Source organism: Aquila chrysaetos, chromosome 5 (genome assembly GCF_900496995.4).
Source record: "Aquila chrysaetos chrysaetos chromosome 5, bAquChr1.4, whole genome shotgun sequence".
NCBI lineage: Eukaryota > Metazoa > Chordata > Aves > Accipitriformes > Accipitridae > Aquila > Aquila chrysaetos.
In genome coordinates, this window is record NC_044008.1 from 20833185 (window position 1) to 20848799 (window position 15615).

The 15615-nt window shown below is 46.4% G+C and overlaps 1 protein-coding gene across 11 annotated transcripts in view; it reads right to left on the bottom strand.

Annotated features, from left to right (window-relative positions):
- BRD1 (bromodomain containing 1) overlaps positions 1-15125 on the bottom strand; it is a 77847-nt gene extending 62722 nt beyond the window's left edge. The window contains exons 1-4 of one of the 11 annotated variants that reach the window (XM_030013349.2): positions 12539-13344; positions 7733-7865; positions 6584-6690; positions 4890-4993 (exon numbers count right to left, since the gene is read on the bottom strand). In XM_030013349.2, the coding sequence (XP_029869209.1) occupies positions 4890-4911 (22 nt within the window). In that variant the 5' untranslated portion in view covers positions 4912-4993; positions 6584-6690; positions 7733-7865; positions 12539-13344. Of the gene's footprint in view, positions 1-1809; positions 2053-2753; positions 3107-4889; positions 7866-11361; positions 11447-11860; positions 13468-14669 lie in introns of those variants that run through there. The other 10 variants (XM_030013346.2, XM_041123256.1, XM_041123257.1 and 7 more) reach the window with 10 other exon arrangements.
- Positions 15126-15615: the final 490 nt, after the last annotated feature.

The following is a 15615-nucleotide window of genomic DNA, read 5'->3' on the forward strand; positions in this document are numbered from 1 at the left end:
TTTATTATTCATGCGAGAATTGTGTTGCTCATAGATCTTACTTTTACACAAATAATCCTTAACTCTTATTACTTGTTTTTATAGCATAAGCACAAAACTAGACAACAGTCAGTGTTTAATCATGACAGACCTCTGATCTGCTCTATATAAACAACAGATGAATAAAAAAGGCTCCACCTCTTCAAACAAGTTTGGAAGAAATATTTAATAATTTAATTCTGTAAAACAACACTGGATTAAACCATGCTGATTTCTTAACCGCAGAAAAAGTTTAAACCACTGATACTGCTACAGAAGGTCCAATAACTAGAAACAAAGGCATACAGATAATTTAACTAAGTTAAAAGTGAGTTCCCAGTTTCACAACAGATTTTATAATTCAGAAGCCAAAGATAACACAATGGCCTTGATTTCTGTTTATTATTATGAACAAATAATGAGGGATTCTTCAGCTAAAACACACTGACGTGTCAATGTATAGCAACCTACTACAGATAAGAATGGTTTCATTTTATGGGGTGTTTTTTTTTTAATATCTCACCAATCACCAATCTGCATCTCACCAATCAAGTCACCAATCAAGAAAAACAGATCATTTACATTATGTTTACCTCATATAATTGCACTCTAATTCTGTCTAGATGTAAAAGTCTGTATTTTTTTTTTAAATGTCCCTTCCTACATCTTAGCTGGTTGTGTACTTGTTCATAGTGGTTCACGGGGATAGTGACTGTTTTGAACAAAATACTGGGGGAGGGATGAGAGGTAGCCTTCAGAAATCAAAGAAACATGCAACGTGTCCACACTTCACTATCTAACCTAACCCAGTACCACAGAAAAACATATTAATGCTAGGTTTCCAAGCTCTCCACCCCCCTCTATTCCCGACGTTCTTAAGCATGGCTGCAAGCAGGTAATAAGAACAGGAAGAAAATATCCAAAAGTACAAGTGTTCTTGCTTTAAGATTTAGGACTACTGTCATAAAAGTCAAATAAAGTCTAAGAACCAGAATGATAAAAACCGACTGAGATAACATCTTAAGCATCTTCCCTGTAATACTCAACTGTAAATAAAGCTACCTTAGGAAGCAAATTATAGTCAGAATTAAACACAGAATGGATACCCTACAAATACAACGCAATAAACACAGAATTGGAACTGGTAGTACTCTGGCCAAATTTCACAGAAACTTTGTGTGAACAACTTAAATGCTCCGGAAGCCAAAGCAGTGTTTTGTTTTGTTTCTCCAAAATTCTCCTGTTTGCAAATGCCCTATAAATATTCCAGATGAAGACCAGATTTCTGCATAGCAAATTCGTGACTGGCAACCGGTTTGCTTTTCCTAGTTAATTATCAGGTATCTTTCTCCCCTCCCTCCGTAGTAGCCTATAGGTCGACAGGAACGAAGACCACGGCTCTAAGTTGGAAAAAACAATAAACTAAGACAGTTTCCGTCCAATATTAACAAAGATACCACATTAACAGCAAAATGAAACTACTTAAACGTACTTCTGTTAGCACTTTCCTGGCTCTTGCAACAACTCAAAAGACCGCAGAAGATAAACCAGGAAAGTTACCCACAGCTTTCCTCTCTTGGAATTCTATCAGCTGTGTGGGAAGAACGTCACCAGCAGACACTTTCCCTCACCACAACAAAAGCACAGGAAAACAGCCGTTTGCATGGAACGCACGGTATGAGGCAAAAATTACTTTTTATCAAGGTGTAGGACAGCTAAAACCAACAGGAAAAGTAAGATAACGTGCGCTTTTTGATTACAAATTCCTTTTACAGTCTCTGCCCTAGTTACCTTCCTCCTCTTCAAATAAACTGCCTTTGGTCCCTGGATCCCCTGCTCAATGGAAAAGGGAATTCCACTCTCAATGGACACTTTCATGCAGACCATTAAAAAGAGAAAGACACAGGAATGCTCTTTACTCCCAGACAATGAGGGAGGATAACCAAACAGTGCTTACACGCAAACGGGGCGGACGCCTCCCGCAACTTCAGCTGTGGAGTGGGAGCAACGCCCTCGGGGGAGGCAAAGAACCGGGGTTCACGTAGCCCCGCCAACCGGCCCGGGGACGGCTGAGGGCGCGGGGGACCACCAGCGCCGCTCTCCCCCCCCGAGCGAGCCGGCGGCAGACCGCCGACGCCCGCCCCCGCCCGGGACCACGCAGCCATCCCGGCTCCCGCCGCCGCCGCTCCGGCCGCCCCCTCGCCGGCTCCGCCGCCCCGCGCGCGGGGCCTGCCCACGCCCACGGGCCCGCCCTCGCCGGTTCTGCGCGAACACTTCCTGCCCACGCCCAGGGAGCCTCCAGCGCGCACACACCCCTCCGCGCCGATGGTTCCTGCCCGGCCCCGGCATTCCCCCCTCCCGGCCCCCGGGACGATGGTTCCTGCCCAGAGGCCCATCATCTCCAACCCTTCCCCACAGTCACCTCCCTCCCCTCCGCGAAAATACTCGGCCCACAAATATGGCGGCTGACAAAACAGCTCGAGCGGCGCCCTCCCCCCGACCGCCGCGCTCGGCTCCCCCCCGCGCAGCGCTCCCCGCCCGCCCGCCTCGCCCCCGGCCGCCCCCTCCCTCCTCTCCCCGCTGCCGTGCCCAGCCCGCCCTGCCCTTCCCCCCCGCCGGCCCCCGTCTCGCCGCGGCGGGACCCGCCGGCTCCGGCATCCCTGCTCCTCATGCACCCCCCCCCCCCCCCCCCCCCCGCCCGCCGACCCCCGCGCCGCCCGCCCGGCTCCACTCACGCTGTGGGAGCCGCCGAAGCGCGGCTGACAGACCTCCCGCTCCGCCTCTGCGGCCGAACGCTGCGGCCGGTTTAATGGCGGAGGTCCCGCCGGTGCTGCCGCCCGGCCCCGCGTCCGGCAGCCGCGGGCGGGCGAGCGGGCGCTGAGAGGGCCGCGCTGCCCGCGGCGGCGACCCGGCGCTGGCTGCGGGGCTGCTGCTGCAGCCGGGCGCGGCGCATTCGTGAGGCGCGGCGCTGGTCGCCGTCCGGCTGCGGGCTCGGCGCTCAGCTCCCGGGGCTGAGAAGCTCCCCTCCCCCCTCGGCACACAACAATGCGGCTTCACCACAGCGCTGCGCCGACGGGGGGGAGGAGAGGGAGGGAGGGAGGAGGGAGGGAAGGGACGTGAGGGCGCCAGGCACCGCCCAGCCCCGCCGCCGCCGCCGCCGGGCGGGGCCTGCGCGCCGCCGCTCCCCCGCCCCCGGAGGGCGGAGGGCCGCGCGGGGCCGGCGGGCCTGGCACTAGCCGGCACGGGGCGCTCCGGCGGGGCGGGGCGGGGCGGGTCGCGCCTCGGGGGACAGGGCGGGAGCGCGCTGCGCCGGCCGCCGCCTTCCCGCCCAGGGCCCGCCGGGCCCGGGGCCCCAGCGAGAGCGTCGGAACGCCCCAGCGCAGGGCGGCCGAAAGGGGGAAGGGGTGGGGGGCAGGGGGGAGGAGGGGGAAGGGGGCCGGGCCGGGCCGCGGCTGGTTACAAAACCAAGGCTCGAAACTACGAGCGAGCGGTATTTATTATCTCTCTGGGGGACGTCCGAGCTCCAGCGTCGGAGGTAGAAAATCCGCTTGAAAGTTAGCTCTCGCCTGGGCTCCGGGTCAGGCTGCTGCTTGTAAATTAAGTGATAATAGCCTTACGTTTCCACAAAGCAAAAGCAAGTTATTTCTGGCTCTCCCTGCAAAGGACACCCTTTGTTAGGTATTATTTTTAGACAGCCATTACAGCCACATTCGAGATCTGGAGGATTTTACTGCAGTACATTCCTGCGAGGCAGCTGCACCCGCATGCTTAAAAAACAACTTTTAGCTAGCCCAGCCCGAGACAAGCACTTGCCTTTGCCGATCACACAGAACAAGTCCTGCACATAGTAAAAAGCAGTCAAGAGTAGCTATGATTCTCTTTGCCCATCTCTAACAACCATCCACCGAGTAAAGCTTTCTTCAGAACGACTCCCCGATTCATTTTTACATTTTCTCTACCACTTCTGCGTTCGCTTGCCTCAATCGGTAGTTGGCCCTACAACAAATTTATGACTAGGAAATCAGAAATAGCTTAACACCTGTCATTACTTGTAGAAAGTGAATTAAGGTCCGGAGAGCTGAAGTAACTTCCCTAAGGCAATGCTGAAGAATAGGCAAAGTACTTTCCCGCTCCTTTTTCACCATCAGGGACCATCCAGCAGACCCATCTCTTAACAAAACAGAAGCTACTGAAACAGCTAATGTTTGTGCGGTGTATTTGGTGTAGAAATAAATCGTTAGGATCAGATAGGCCCAGTAACTTCAATTTCCAATAAAAAAAAAAAAAAAAAAAGATTGTATGAACTGTAGAGGCCATCTGTTCATTTGTGTACTTGCCTGTGAGGAATTATTCTCTGGTTGTATAGCTTAAGTGATCCTACAATCAGTCTCAGAAGTCTTACAACATGCTGATGTAAGTTAACGTTGTTGCACTGGAATTCAGCTTGTGATAGATATGAAAGAGGGAGCAGCATACTAAATCATGCACATTAGTGCACAAAGTATAAAAATGACTAGAAATGATAAATGTTGTCAAGAAGCTAATAATATCATCTCATTTATGATAGAAAGCACGTTGTTTTATCTTTTAAGTGATAATCCACATGTGTATCTGCCCTGCAGCTGTACAAATGCTTTATAACTGGAGACAAGTTTTCCACAGAGAGCTTGATGGTGTCCATACTCTCACGTGTCTAATGCACAAGTAACTCTGGCACTTTTCCAGTTCCTTTTTTCTGCCAGGTGGACTATAGCATTCCACAGCTGGACATCCCTTCAATAATGCAGCATTCCTTACTGGTATTTGCATCATTTAACCATCTTTTTGTAGTTTAAACTCACACTTTATTCTCTCTAGTAAGCTCTACTCACGTGACTTTTTCTTGAGGTTCATCTTCCTGCTCTGCCTGTCCTATGCATAGGGCACATTTGGTAAAAACACTCCATCCATAAGGTGTAAGGTCTTAAACTTCACGCTGATAAAAACAGGAAGTGGCAGTTCCAAAACGGTTTCATTAAAAAGACAGCAAAAGCATCATTGATTCCCACAACCTATTGACCAAGGGCTCATAGCACAGCCTGAATCAATCACGACAGCGTGCTATGGTGCCAGAACCTGATCTCCTAACAGATTTGAAATGAAAAGCTTCTGATGCACATTAGCCTAATGCAGAAAGGCCTCCCTGCTGCTCAGATTCTCTACAGAATTTCAAAGAACTGCTGAGCTTCATTTCCTGGTTCCCATATTGAAGACAGTGTCTCCACCTCAAATTACTAACACGCAGGCAGGGTTCATCAGTGTTCTAGACCCTCTCAATTATTCTCAGTAAGAAGGTACAAGGAGTTTTCGCTATGGACTGTCCAGGCTCTGGCACAGAATGCATGTCATTCCTTGATACGGTACTTCAGAGCAATGGCACAAAAATCAAGGCAGGCTCAACACATAGTTCAGTATTAGGAGCCTTACACTTTCGAATAATTTCTCATTGACCTAACGATCAGGATCCTCAACCCCTCCATGTTAGATGTTAGCCCACATTATTTCAACATGCAACAGTATGTAGTATTGTCTGGGGCATTTGAGTAGTCCTCAGCATGCACTATAATCTCAAAGATCCGTTTCTCTTGCCTTTTCCATCTCACAATTGAGACTTGGTGCCTCAAAATAGTATTCTTTCTATTTTTGGACAAGGAGGAAACAATTCTACTAGGGTACTGTACAATTTCAAGCAAAAAATAACTGGCCCTCTGAACCAGTTTGATGGCAACAGGACCCTCACCACCTTTTTTTTGGCACTAGCTCAACGTGTGCATGGGGCTTCAGTCCCAGTCCATCAGAATCTTCACACCCCTACTTTGCAGCATCAAGTTTTTATTCAAGTTGCCACTGCGGACTCACCCTGCATGGAAGACTTCCACAGAAGGAGTATCTTCTGCCTACCAGCTTTCACCTGCACTAGTTATCAAATTCTCAAGGGAAACACTTCAAGTAAGGGTCATGAAAACAAACACAAGTGCTATTTATCTGCTTTGGTATCCTCCTCTTTCCTTGCAGAATCAAACTTCATGAGACACATTTCCACGTTGCTGAAGTCTATCACCTACATAGTATCACCTTTGTTTTACTAATAAAGATCAACTCGGGCTTGCTGCAGCACTTAAATATTGGCAGTGGTGCTGATCTTCCCTGGATGGAACTCTGTATCCCTTTCCTGGTCTGAACAGCTGGCTGGTGAAGGGACAAGCAAGAGGCAGAGCTGGCTCCACACATTCTTTAGAACGTGCGAGAATCTTTCCATTTCAGGATAGGTTTTGGACTGCCATAGCACGTGTGTGGGGGTCTTCTTCCTATCGTGATGACAAATCTGTCTAACCTTGCTAAGTCATGTGATGCCTCAAGCCAATCTATCACTATAAACTTTATGTCTGGCTTCCCCACTATATGGTTTATACCTTCAGACTCAACTATGCATGATTAATATTCCCCTCCAGAATACTGTCTTGTAAGATACAACATTACTGCGGTCCTCTCGTCCTGCAAGGGGATACTTTTTAGTCTCACTTACCTCATCAGTTGTGGTATATGGCACTGGTAAAGTACTTGCAGGCATGACTGCGCAAGGCTGGTTGTTCTCAAAAGAAAGGTTGTTCCCAAACCTCACAGAAGCATGCGCTGTGGAAAAGATGCTGCAACCCTATCAGAAGACATGTTACACCAGTGTGCTGACAAACAAAACCACAACTGTTATCTTCAGTCTGTGAAGTGGTGTAGTGTCCCTCCACCTCTTCTGGCTGATCTTTGCCAACTACTATATTTAAAGACAAATCCATATCACTGATCCATCTCCTAGTTATCATTGATACTTTGGCAGAAAGGCTGACTTCTTTTTCATATGAGACTGAGTGGGATATATGGTCCAGAGTCCTAGATGACAGTTCCAGAATGGGGATCAACCTTTTTGCTTCAAATGTGGAAGAAAAGTGTTGGCCCTTTTTACCCCTACATGTTTACTGAATATATTCCTTGTTCCCAGGTTAGGAAGAATTGTCTGCATTTTCCTTTTCATTCCTCTGATCCTGAAGTTTTAGCCATATTATGACAAAAGGGTGAGTAAAGATGAAATAATATTGGTGTTCCTCCATGTTCACCAACTGCTAAGGAATCAAAGTTTTTTGCTTCTTATGGCCTCACTAACTCTTACTTCCTGCACGTACCATCTTTCTCATCCTCAGAATTGAAGTGGTTCTCTATTTGTAAAATTGGCAAGAAGACCCTTTAGATATCCAGAACAGTTCATGTTGATCCAAACGAACGGTCTTCACCAAAACACAAGTTTTAAAACAGAGGCTGTGTCAATGCCTTTTATGGTACTGATAAAGACAGAGCCCTTTTATCATCAGAGCTCCATCAGAACTCAAGCTACATCAGTGTGCTTCCCAAAAAACACTTCTGTGAGTTGCATCTGCTAAGTAGTCCTATGGAATGTTATCTATAGATAATTCTTAAAGATCATTTGACAGAGTGGTCTTTAAGCTGTACAGCTGCTATACAAAGGCCCTTACCCATTTCCATTTAAGCATTTGTGGGAACTACTGCTTGGAGTCACCTACTACAGGAAGAGGTAAGTAGGCTGTCACTTGCAGACAGAAAGATATCTTAAGCACTTCGCTGAGATACACAATTGACAGGGAAGCCTACTTCCTGCCTTACTTACCCTTCCACCATCTAGCTTGAATCCTTTAACATCATGTACCTTTGGGATTTTGCAGTTATAAGACGCTCTCTAACATATATGCTTATAACTGTTGCACGATGGAAGGTGAAGCTTGAGCTTACTCCTACAGACACTGCAAAGATAAAAAAAAAAAAAAAAAAAAGAACTTCAGTATTAGGATATACATGAAAGCATATGTAAACTACACTTCAACAAAACAAAACAAAAAACATCCCCAAATTACAAAATGCTGCAGCAAAAACACAAAGGTTGCCCATCTACTCACCTGTAGGTCTTCTAAATAGCAAAACTACTATTTACTGGAGACTATTTTATCGAGTACAAACCTTTGGAGCAGAGTTACTTGCACTCTTATGTATAATGATACTGTTTACAAAAGAGCAGACAGAGCCATAAACAAGGGAATAGTATTCCCCTTCTCTCCCGTCATTGCCTCTTTGGCATTAATTATTCAATTCCTAGTGTTTACAGTTTGGCACCTTTATTATGTTCTGCATAGTAACTCCACCTGGAAAGGTCTTTATGGGAAGGTATTCCTGCCAAATGGTAACTGCCATCAAAATAACCCTTTATAAACAAGTCACCGATTTTCTGTTTAGCTCCCTGAACTGCCTCCCTGCATGACCAGATGAAAACGATTGCCAGCACAAGGGAGGCAGCAAGAAAGTAAATCCAGGGTTTTTGAGTGCCCCTTCAACATCCCTAGTCATCAGCCATCATCAGCTTAGCTGGCAAAAGAAGCTGCGTGTTTAGAATTGGAGTCTGTCAAATTACATAGCATAACTAACTGGCCTAAGTTATGGGCAAAGACAAAATGTCAGTGGTAATGGGTAGGAATCAAAAAGCAAAACAGTAATTGCTATGTGAAAAGTTCTAAAAAGAGCATACTTGCATAGCAAAGAATCCCAAAACATGGTGGCTAAACAATTTATGTTGGATTTTGACTTCTTTTTTTGCACCTATTTGAACTGAAAATTTTTGTCAAAGGCAGCCACAGTGAAGGGAAAACAAAGTGCTCTCCACACAAACATCTGATACACAATATATTTCTCAAATCAAACATCAGTTTCAGTACTTTTACTTCTAGTTTCTCCCTGTGGTTGTTCTCCTCATCAGGTTTGGATTTCAGAAGCCACTTTATTTAGCATGAACTCATGCTGGCTTAAGCAGTTACCTAACCCACATACACATAAACAATATTACTGCAAACACACTATTACATTCTCTGATAACCCTTTCCTACTCCCTGATCCTTTCCTCTACACTGGAAAGGATCCTCTACACAGCCTTCATCCAAGCAAAGAAAAGTTACTCACTGCCTTCATAAAGTTCAATAATATATAAAGGTTTTCTTATTTATTAAATCCCTTGAAGTGACTTCTCTATTCTCAATTGCTTGCTGTCAGTATCAAAACGTACAAGTCTAATACGTGATGAAGTATAGACACTGAGCGAAGTTGTTTTCCTAGTTAGGTCACTCACAAAGGTGTATCTCCAAGAAACGATCTCCAATGTTTACAATGAGTTAATACTTCAGCCTTAGTATAATTAAGTTAAAATTCAATCAGCAGAGAGACACAAATCCAGTCTTAATTACTTCACTACCTCTTCCTCATTCATTCTAGAGGACAGACCTGGTCTGCAGATGATTAAGACGGTATGCAATGGAGGAAGCTTTGCTGTTAGAATCCCTACTCATTTACTGCAAAAGAAATCCCCAAATAGATGGGCTTATTCAGAATTAAAACCTTGTCTCCTCATTTACATGGGGAAGAACTACAAAGCAAAGTGACATCAAAATCTGGGGAGGAAAAATAAAGTGAAAAAATAAGTCAGAAGCGAGACTTAATACATGACAACCACAAAAAGCACCAAACAAACAAAAGCTCATAGCCTCCTCTGTTCAGAGTAACCCAACTCATACATATCGTTGTCGTGGTTTAACCCCAGCCACCAACTAAGCACCACGCAGCGACTCACTCACTCCCCCCACCCCGCCCCCCAGTGGGATGGGGAGAAAATCGGGGGAAAAAAAAGTAAAAGTCATGGGTTGAGATAAGAATGGTTTAATAGAACAGAAAAGAGAAACTAATAATGATAACACTACTAAAATGACAACAGTAGTAATAAAAGGATTGGAATGTACAAATGATGCGCAGTGCAATTGCTCACCACCTGCTGATCGACACCCAGTTAGTCCCCGAGCAGCGATCCCCCGCCCCCACTCCCCCCAGTTTCTATACTAGTGTGGCGTCACACGGTATGGAATGGGTCAGCTGCCCTGGCTGTGTCCTGTGCCAACTTCTTGTGCCCCTCCAGCTTTCTCGCTGGCTGGGCTTGAGAAGCTGAAAAATCCTTGACTTTTGACTAAACACTACTTATCAACAACTGAAAACATCAGTGTGTTATCAACATTCTTCACATACTGAACTCAAAACATAGCACCGTACCAGCTACTAGGAAGACAATTAACTCTATCCCAGCTGAAACCAGGACAATCGTTTAACAAACAGTAATGAGCCCTACGCAAGTTTTCTTTGCTTTGTCTCAGATGCGTCTACCACCTCAGCCAGTGCCTGATACTGGCTAATGAAGAGATCTTCCAAACTCACGCATATATAAATCGGGTCTGATATACAATACGGCTTCATAAAGCAGAGACTCTCAACAGGCTCAAAAAAATGCTAGAATAGGAACTTCAAACTGAGCGCTCCTGAAAGACGTATTCCAGCACCATCCTCACTCCACGTAAAGGGTGAATATGAATAAATCCTGTGAACACGCTCCCACATGCCTGTGAGGGGCTGGAAGAGCCAAGGCCTCCAACGCGGCGGCGGGCGCGCTCTGCCCAAGGGCGCGCTCTGCCCGACAACGGGCCCGCCCACCGCAGGTGAGGAGCCGGTTGGCTACAGGGGGCGGAGGGCGGGCCGGAGGGGGCGCAGCTCCCTGCTCCGATAGGCTGAGCGGGGCAGCTCACCATATATGGCCAAAGGTCAAAGCACCCTCACGCCGCCAGGGAGGGAGAAGTCGCTCCCCAAACCACGCTCCCCAGGCCCGCCCGCCCCTTTCCCGAAGGTTCGGGAAGCACAAACCCCGCGCGACACCTGATTAGCCTAACGAGCTCGAGTGCCCCGCCGAGGCGGGGCCAGGAGGTGATAAACGGGCACCAACTGAAGCCCCGCGCGCACCCAAGCCCACCGGAACCGGACCAACGCTGGACCCGGGAGCGGCGACATCTGTCTCTCCTCTCTCTCTTGGTTTTTGTTTTGGTTTTTTCCTGTAATCCCTACACCTCATCCCTTCCGACGTAAACCCTTGACCAAGTCTGGGACGAGGAGCGGATCCAGCCGCCCCCGGGCTCCTCTCTGAGAAGGGGTCTAGAAAGCAAGAGGGTCTGCTCTGAACCTCCTGACCCAACGGGACGGATCTCCTTATGGTCTTCCCTGAACCGATCCCCAAATAAGCGAGGCCTGTGCTATAGGTTTGGCGACGCATGGTTAGCACGTGTTATACACGTATTCACTGACGTTGTTTCACGCCAATTCTTGTGGCGAGCGAATAAAAGTTGTGTTTAAGGATCCCTGGTGTCGTTTCACCTGAATCCTGACCTGGGAATCGGCAAACCTGAGTCATCCTGGGATGTGACAATGTTCAACTCCAAGTCAAAAATCACTGATGTAGACCTCTGATGTGCTAGAAATCCAGGACGATAACAAGATTAGACAGTTGTGTTTGTAACAAATGAGGTCATTAATATAAAAGCACAAAGGCATCGTGGTTTTGGCAGTGAACGCTGCTTACAGTTGCTCACAACTACTGTGTAATTGCTCATTCTTTATTTTCTGAGCACTTGACACCTTGGATCCGAAGAGCAGAGCCAAGTGCCCACTGAAGTTAATGGGGTATGTATGCTAAACATACAAGTACTCTCCTATGTTAAGTGTTCTTAGAAATCATACCCTGGTGATACTAAATTGGACATCCAAATTTAGTACTTCTGACCTCTATTTTAAGGTTTTGATCATTAAGGTGACACTGCCTAGATACGGTCCTGGAAGAAGCTGGAGTCTATAGGAGGAAAACAGATCATTTTATTAGATGTAATACCTCAGTGCATACAAAGGCAGCAATTCTTTGTGCTTGACTTAAGAACTATTATTTCTTGAAATAGTTTTTGTCTTCATGATTTCGTATGGAAAATGCATCACTGATGCAGAAGTTGCTAGGGGTGAAGCCAAAGGTTTGAGTGATTCAGTAAGGAAAATAAGCTTATCAGAGCAGGAGATAAATGCATTAACTGCCTAATTCTGCTAAAACAAGGTAACAGGAGCAAAAGGGCTAATACTCCCAATGCCGGTATTCTCAATATGCCATTATAACATTTAATGTTTCCAAAGGTATACAAATTCAGAAAGACAGAACTACATCAATTTATCACTACAGTACCAATGTTATCTTTACTACCAAGAAAGAAATGGATGGAAGGAAGCAAAAAATCAGATTAAGATGAACACCTCAGTGACTGGAGAGACTCTGGGACCACAGAACACAAAGGTCTGTCTGCACCAGCTGAACATCTACAATCATCTAATAACACATAACATAATATTGACGGAGAAATAGGTATATTTAAGGCGTATTTTAAGTTCTGTCACAGTAGGAAGGGATACAAGGATTTCATCTAGTTTCCAACTGTTTTTTAGGCTCTTGTTACAGCCTTTCTGGGAGCCTTCCAAGTTCAACGTGCACCCCAATATTGAGAACGACAGAGCGTTGGTTACTTACGGTTATTGCAGTGACGTTTCCTTCTTCTCTGAACCCGTAACCTCTATTGTCCAGAGAACCCAAAGAGTTTCTTTGGGAGCATAGTCTCTTAGCTTTCCAATATTCTACAAAACATAACGGGCAGCCAGGTACTTGCAGTTTGCTCCAGAGGCTGGAGTGAGAAATTACTTTTTTGTATTCATTTAACATCAGGTCACTTTTAATTCATGCCAGGTTCAGTTAAACGTGCAAATAAAGATGTTTATTCACAGTATCTGAAAAACAGATAAAAAGTTTATAAATGGGCGAAAATGAAAAAAAAAAAAAATTACTCTTATGAAGTTAAGTAAGGAAAGTTGTGGTTTCTTCCTGTCAAGATGCCTTGCACAGACTTTCCTAATATCCATCTTGCCAAATTACTATGTTCTTTCACATACTTAAACCTCAGACTGCATGCTTTATGGAGAATCTGTATCTTCAGACTATTGCTACACCAGTGCTGCTACATTCACCACAAGCTGGCGGTCTGGAGCCTTCTCTAGGAATTGCAGTTTCTTACTCTTTCCTTTGCCTGTCACCAGATCAGCATCGTGTCTTTGTTTTATTCTTCGTATTACTTGGTTGTTCGTGAAAAGACTTTCTGGCCGCAGCTTTGGTCAGATTTTTAAGACCTACTTTAAGTTTCTGGTGTATTTTTGTAAAACAGGAAGAAGTTCCAACTATTTCACTCAATCTGTGATACACATCAATAGATCATATACCGAATCAGTGATTGGTTCTCAAGCCATTTAGAAGGTAATTTAAAGAAAAAAAATCAACTTTCATTAATCTCAACTTTCACTAACCCTTAAGGAAATTTTCAGTAGAAGATGTATAAAAAATTGAAGAGGTACAGAGAGGTGCAGACAGAATGAGCAACATGCAGTGGGAAAGCACAAAGTGAATATCTAGTCTTTTTTAATTTACTGCAAAATTTTCAACTACCAATTGGGAAACTCTTTAAACTCATAGCTGTTTAAAAAAAAAAAAGCAGTTAATAGAGCCACCTAATCTAATATTTTCAGGCTTTCTGTGGTGTGGTAAGTGTAACTATGTAATTCCAAGTAAAATTCAACGTAACTGTAACAATTTTGTAGTCCTCCAAGAGATGCTTTATGCAATGATCCGTTTCATTTATTATTGTGTGTTAAATAATCACCATAATTTCTTGTCAACAGACTGGTGATAGAGGCTTCTTAACTAAGCTCTCATGCCTCTATTACTCAGTTTAGCTGGCAGATCTGGCCAAGACCAAACTTCATTTTTAAGTAGCTGTATTCATGTAAATGCACTTTGTAACAGTAGAAACTGGGCAAGTCAAAGTAACTTCACCTCAAATCACTTTGGCCTCAATGGTCTATAGTACCAGTTGAACTGTATCAGTAAAAACACACTGTAAGTTAAAAAGTTACTAATATGGAACAAAGGACTGCCAGCACGCAGTGTAATAGCTATTTTGATGGGATTTTGAGTAGCACATGAATGAAAAAAAAAGACAACTTCACGTGAGATTTCCAAAGGAAGCATTAACCATAACAGATCATTTACTTCATGTTGACTGGCACTGTCCATTTAGAAGACCACACCAGTGCTATAGAAGTACAAACATAAGAATACTATAGAAGAATGTTCAAGAGCTCCACTATTTCAAATCAAAAAGCTATCAACTGATTTCTTCATATACTGCCATATATCCACCAAAACATTTTTTACTATATCTGTTCAACTAAAAAAAAAAAAAAAGTCAATTAACCAATGAAAACAACTCAGATCAAAACCCAAGTACTTACTTAAACACTATTTCTCTCTCTAAACACTGTCTGAATCGAAAACTTAGCATTGCTTCCAAACCAGTGCTGTTAATGTTTTTCTCCTGCTTCTGCTCCCAAGTTAAGATGTAAGTTATTATGACCAGCGACACTGAAGTCAAAGGAGCAGAAATCTATGACTGCCACTGGAAATTGGACACGGTCAGATATCAAAGTCTCACCAAATCGTATCTTTACCCAGCTCTCTGCAGAAATGGCATTCATTAAAGAAACCTGCAACAAACCACCCTGCTTCACCCCCACCCCTACCCCAACAGCCAGGATGACTCACTCCACTTGACAACCTTGACTAATCTCTCTCAATCGGAGAGGACAACCACCGACCCAAAACTGGAGGAGCTTTCTCCAGAAAAATTCCAAGATCTCAAGCATATAGCAAGCCACTGCTTTGCTGAACCGATGCGACGCATATCCTTCACCCCAGAACAGCCTTCCCTGCGATGGCCACCCAGATCAGACTGAAGCGTCATGTGAAGTGCCCCTCCCGAGGCAGACAGCGGCTGCAAGTACAGCAAAACAGAGCCCAGAACCAAATCGAGCGTGCGGTACACCACAAACACGTATCGAGGTGGGTTTTTTTAAAACGAAAATATGCATAACGGAGATCAAATTCCTGAAAAGGCGAGGGCTGCGTTCAGCATTGCGGCGTGCCCGCGCTCCAGCGGAGCGGTGCCCACAAAGGCCTCTCCTCGGGGTTCCGGCCAGGGCAGGCTGCCGGCCCTTCCTGAAGCCGGGGCCCTGCCAGCAACCCGCTGCGAGCGGGCCGCCCGCCAGGCACCAGCTCCCCGCGCTGCGCCGCCCGCCGGCCCCCGCTGCGAGGACGGGAACGGCCGCTCCTGGCGCGGCCGGCCCGCGGGCAGCTCGGGGCGCCCGCCCGCGGCCTCCCGGGGACGGCGCTGCCGGCCGGGCAGAGGCCCCGGCGCTCCCTGGAGGCCCGCGGCGCCGCAGAAACCCCCAGGCCGGCGCCGCCGCCGCCCCCTTCAGTCGCCGCAGAAACGAAACGGGCGGAGGCGAGCGGCCGCGCCTTTGCGGAGAAGGCTCGTGTCTCACCCCGGCCCCGGGGCGGCGCGGCAGGACAACCGGCTCCCCGCCGCCGCCATCCGGATGCGGGCGCGAAGCCGCCCCCCCGGGCGTCAGAGCCCCGGGGGCAGCCATTTTGCGGGCCGCAGACCGGATGACATGTTGCGCGTCGTGCGTGCCGCCGCTCGGAACGGCGCCGCCGCTCGGAAC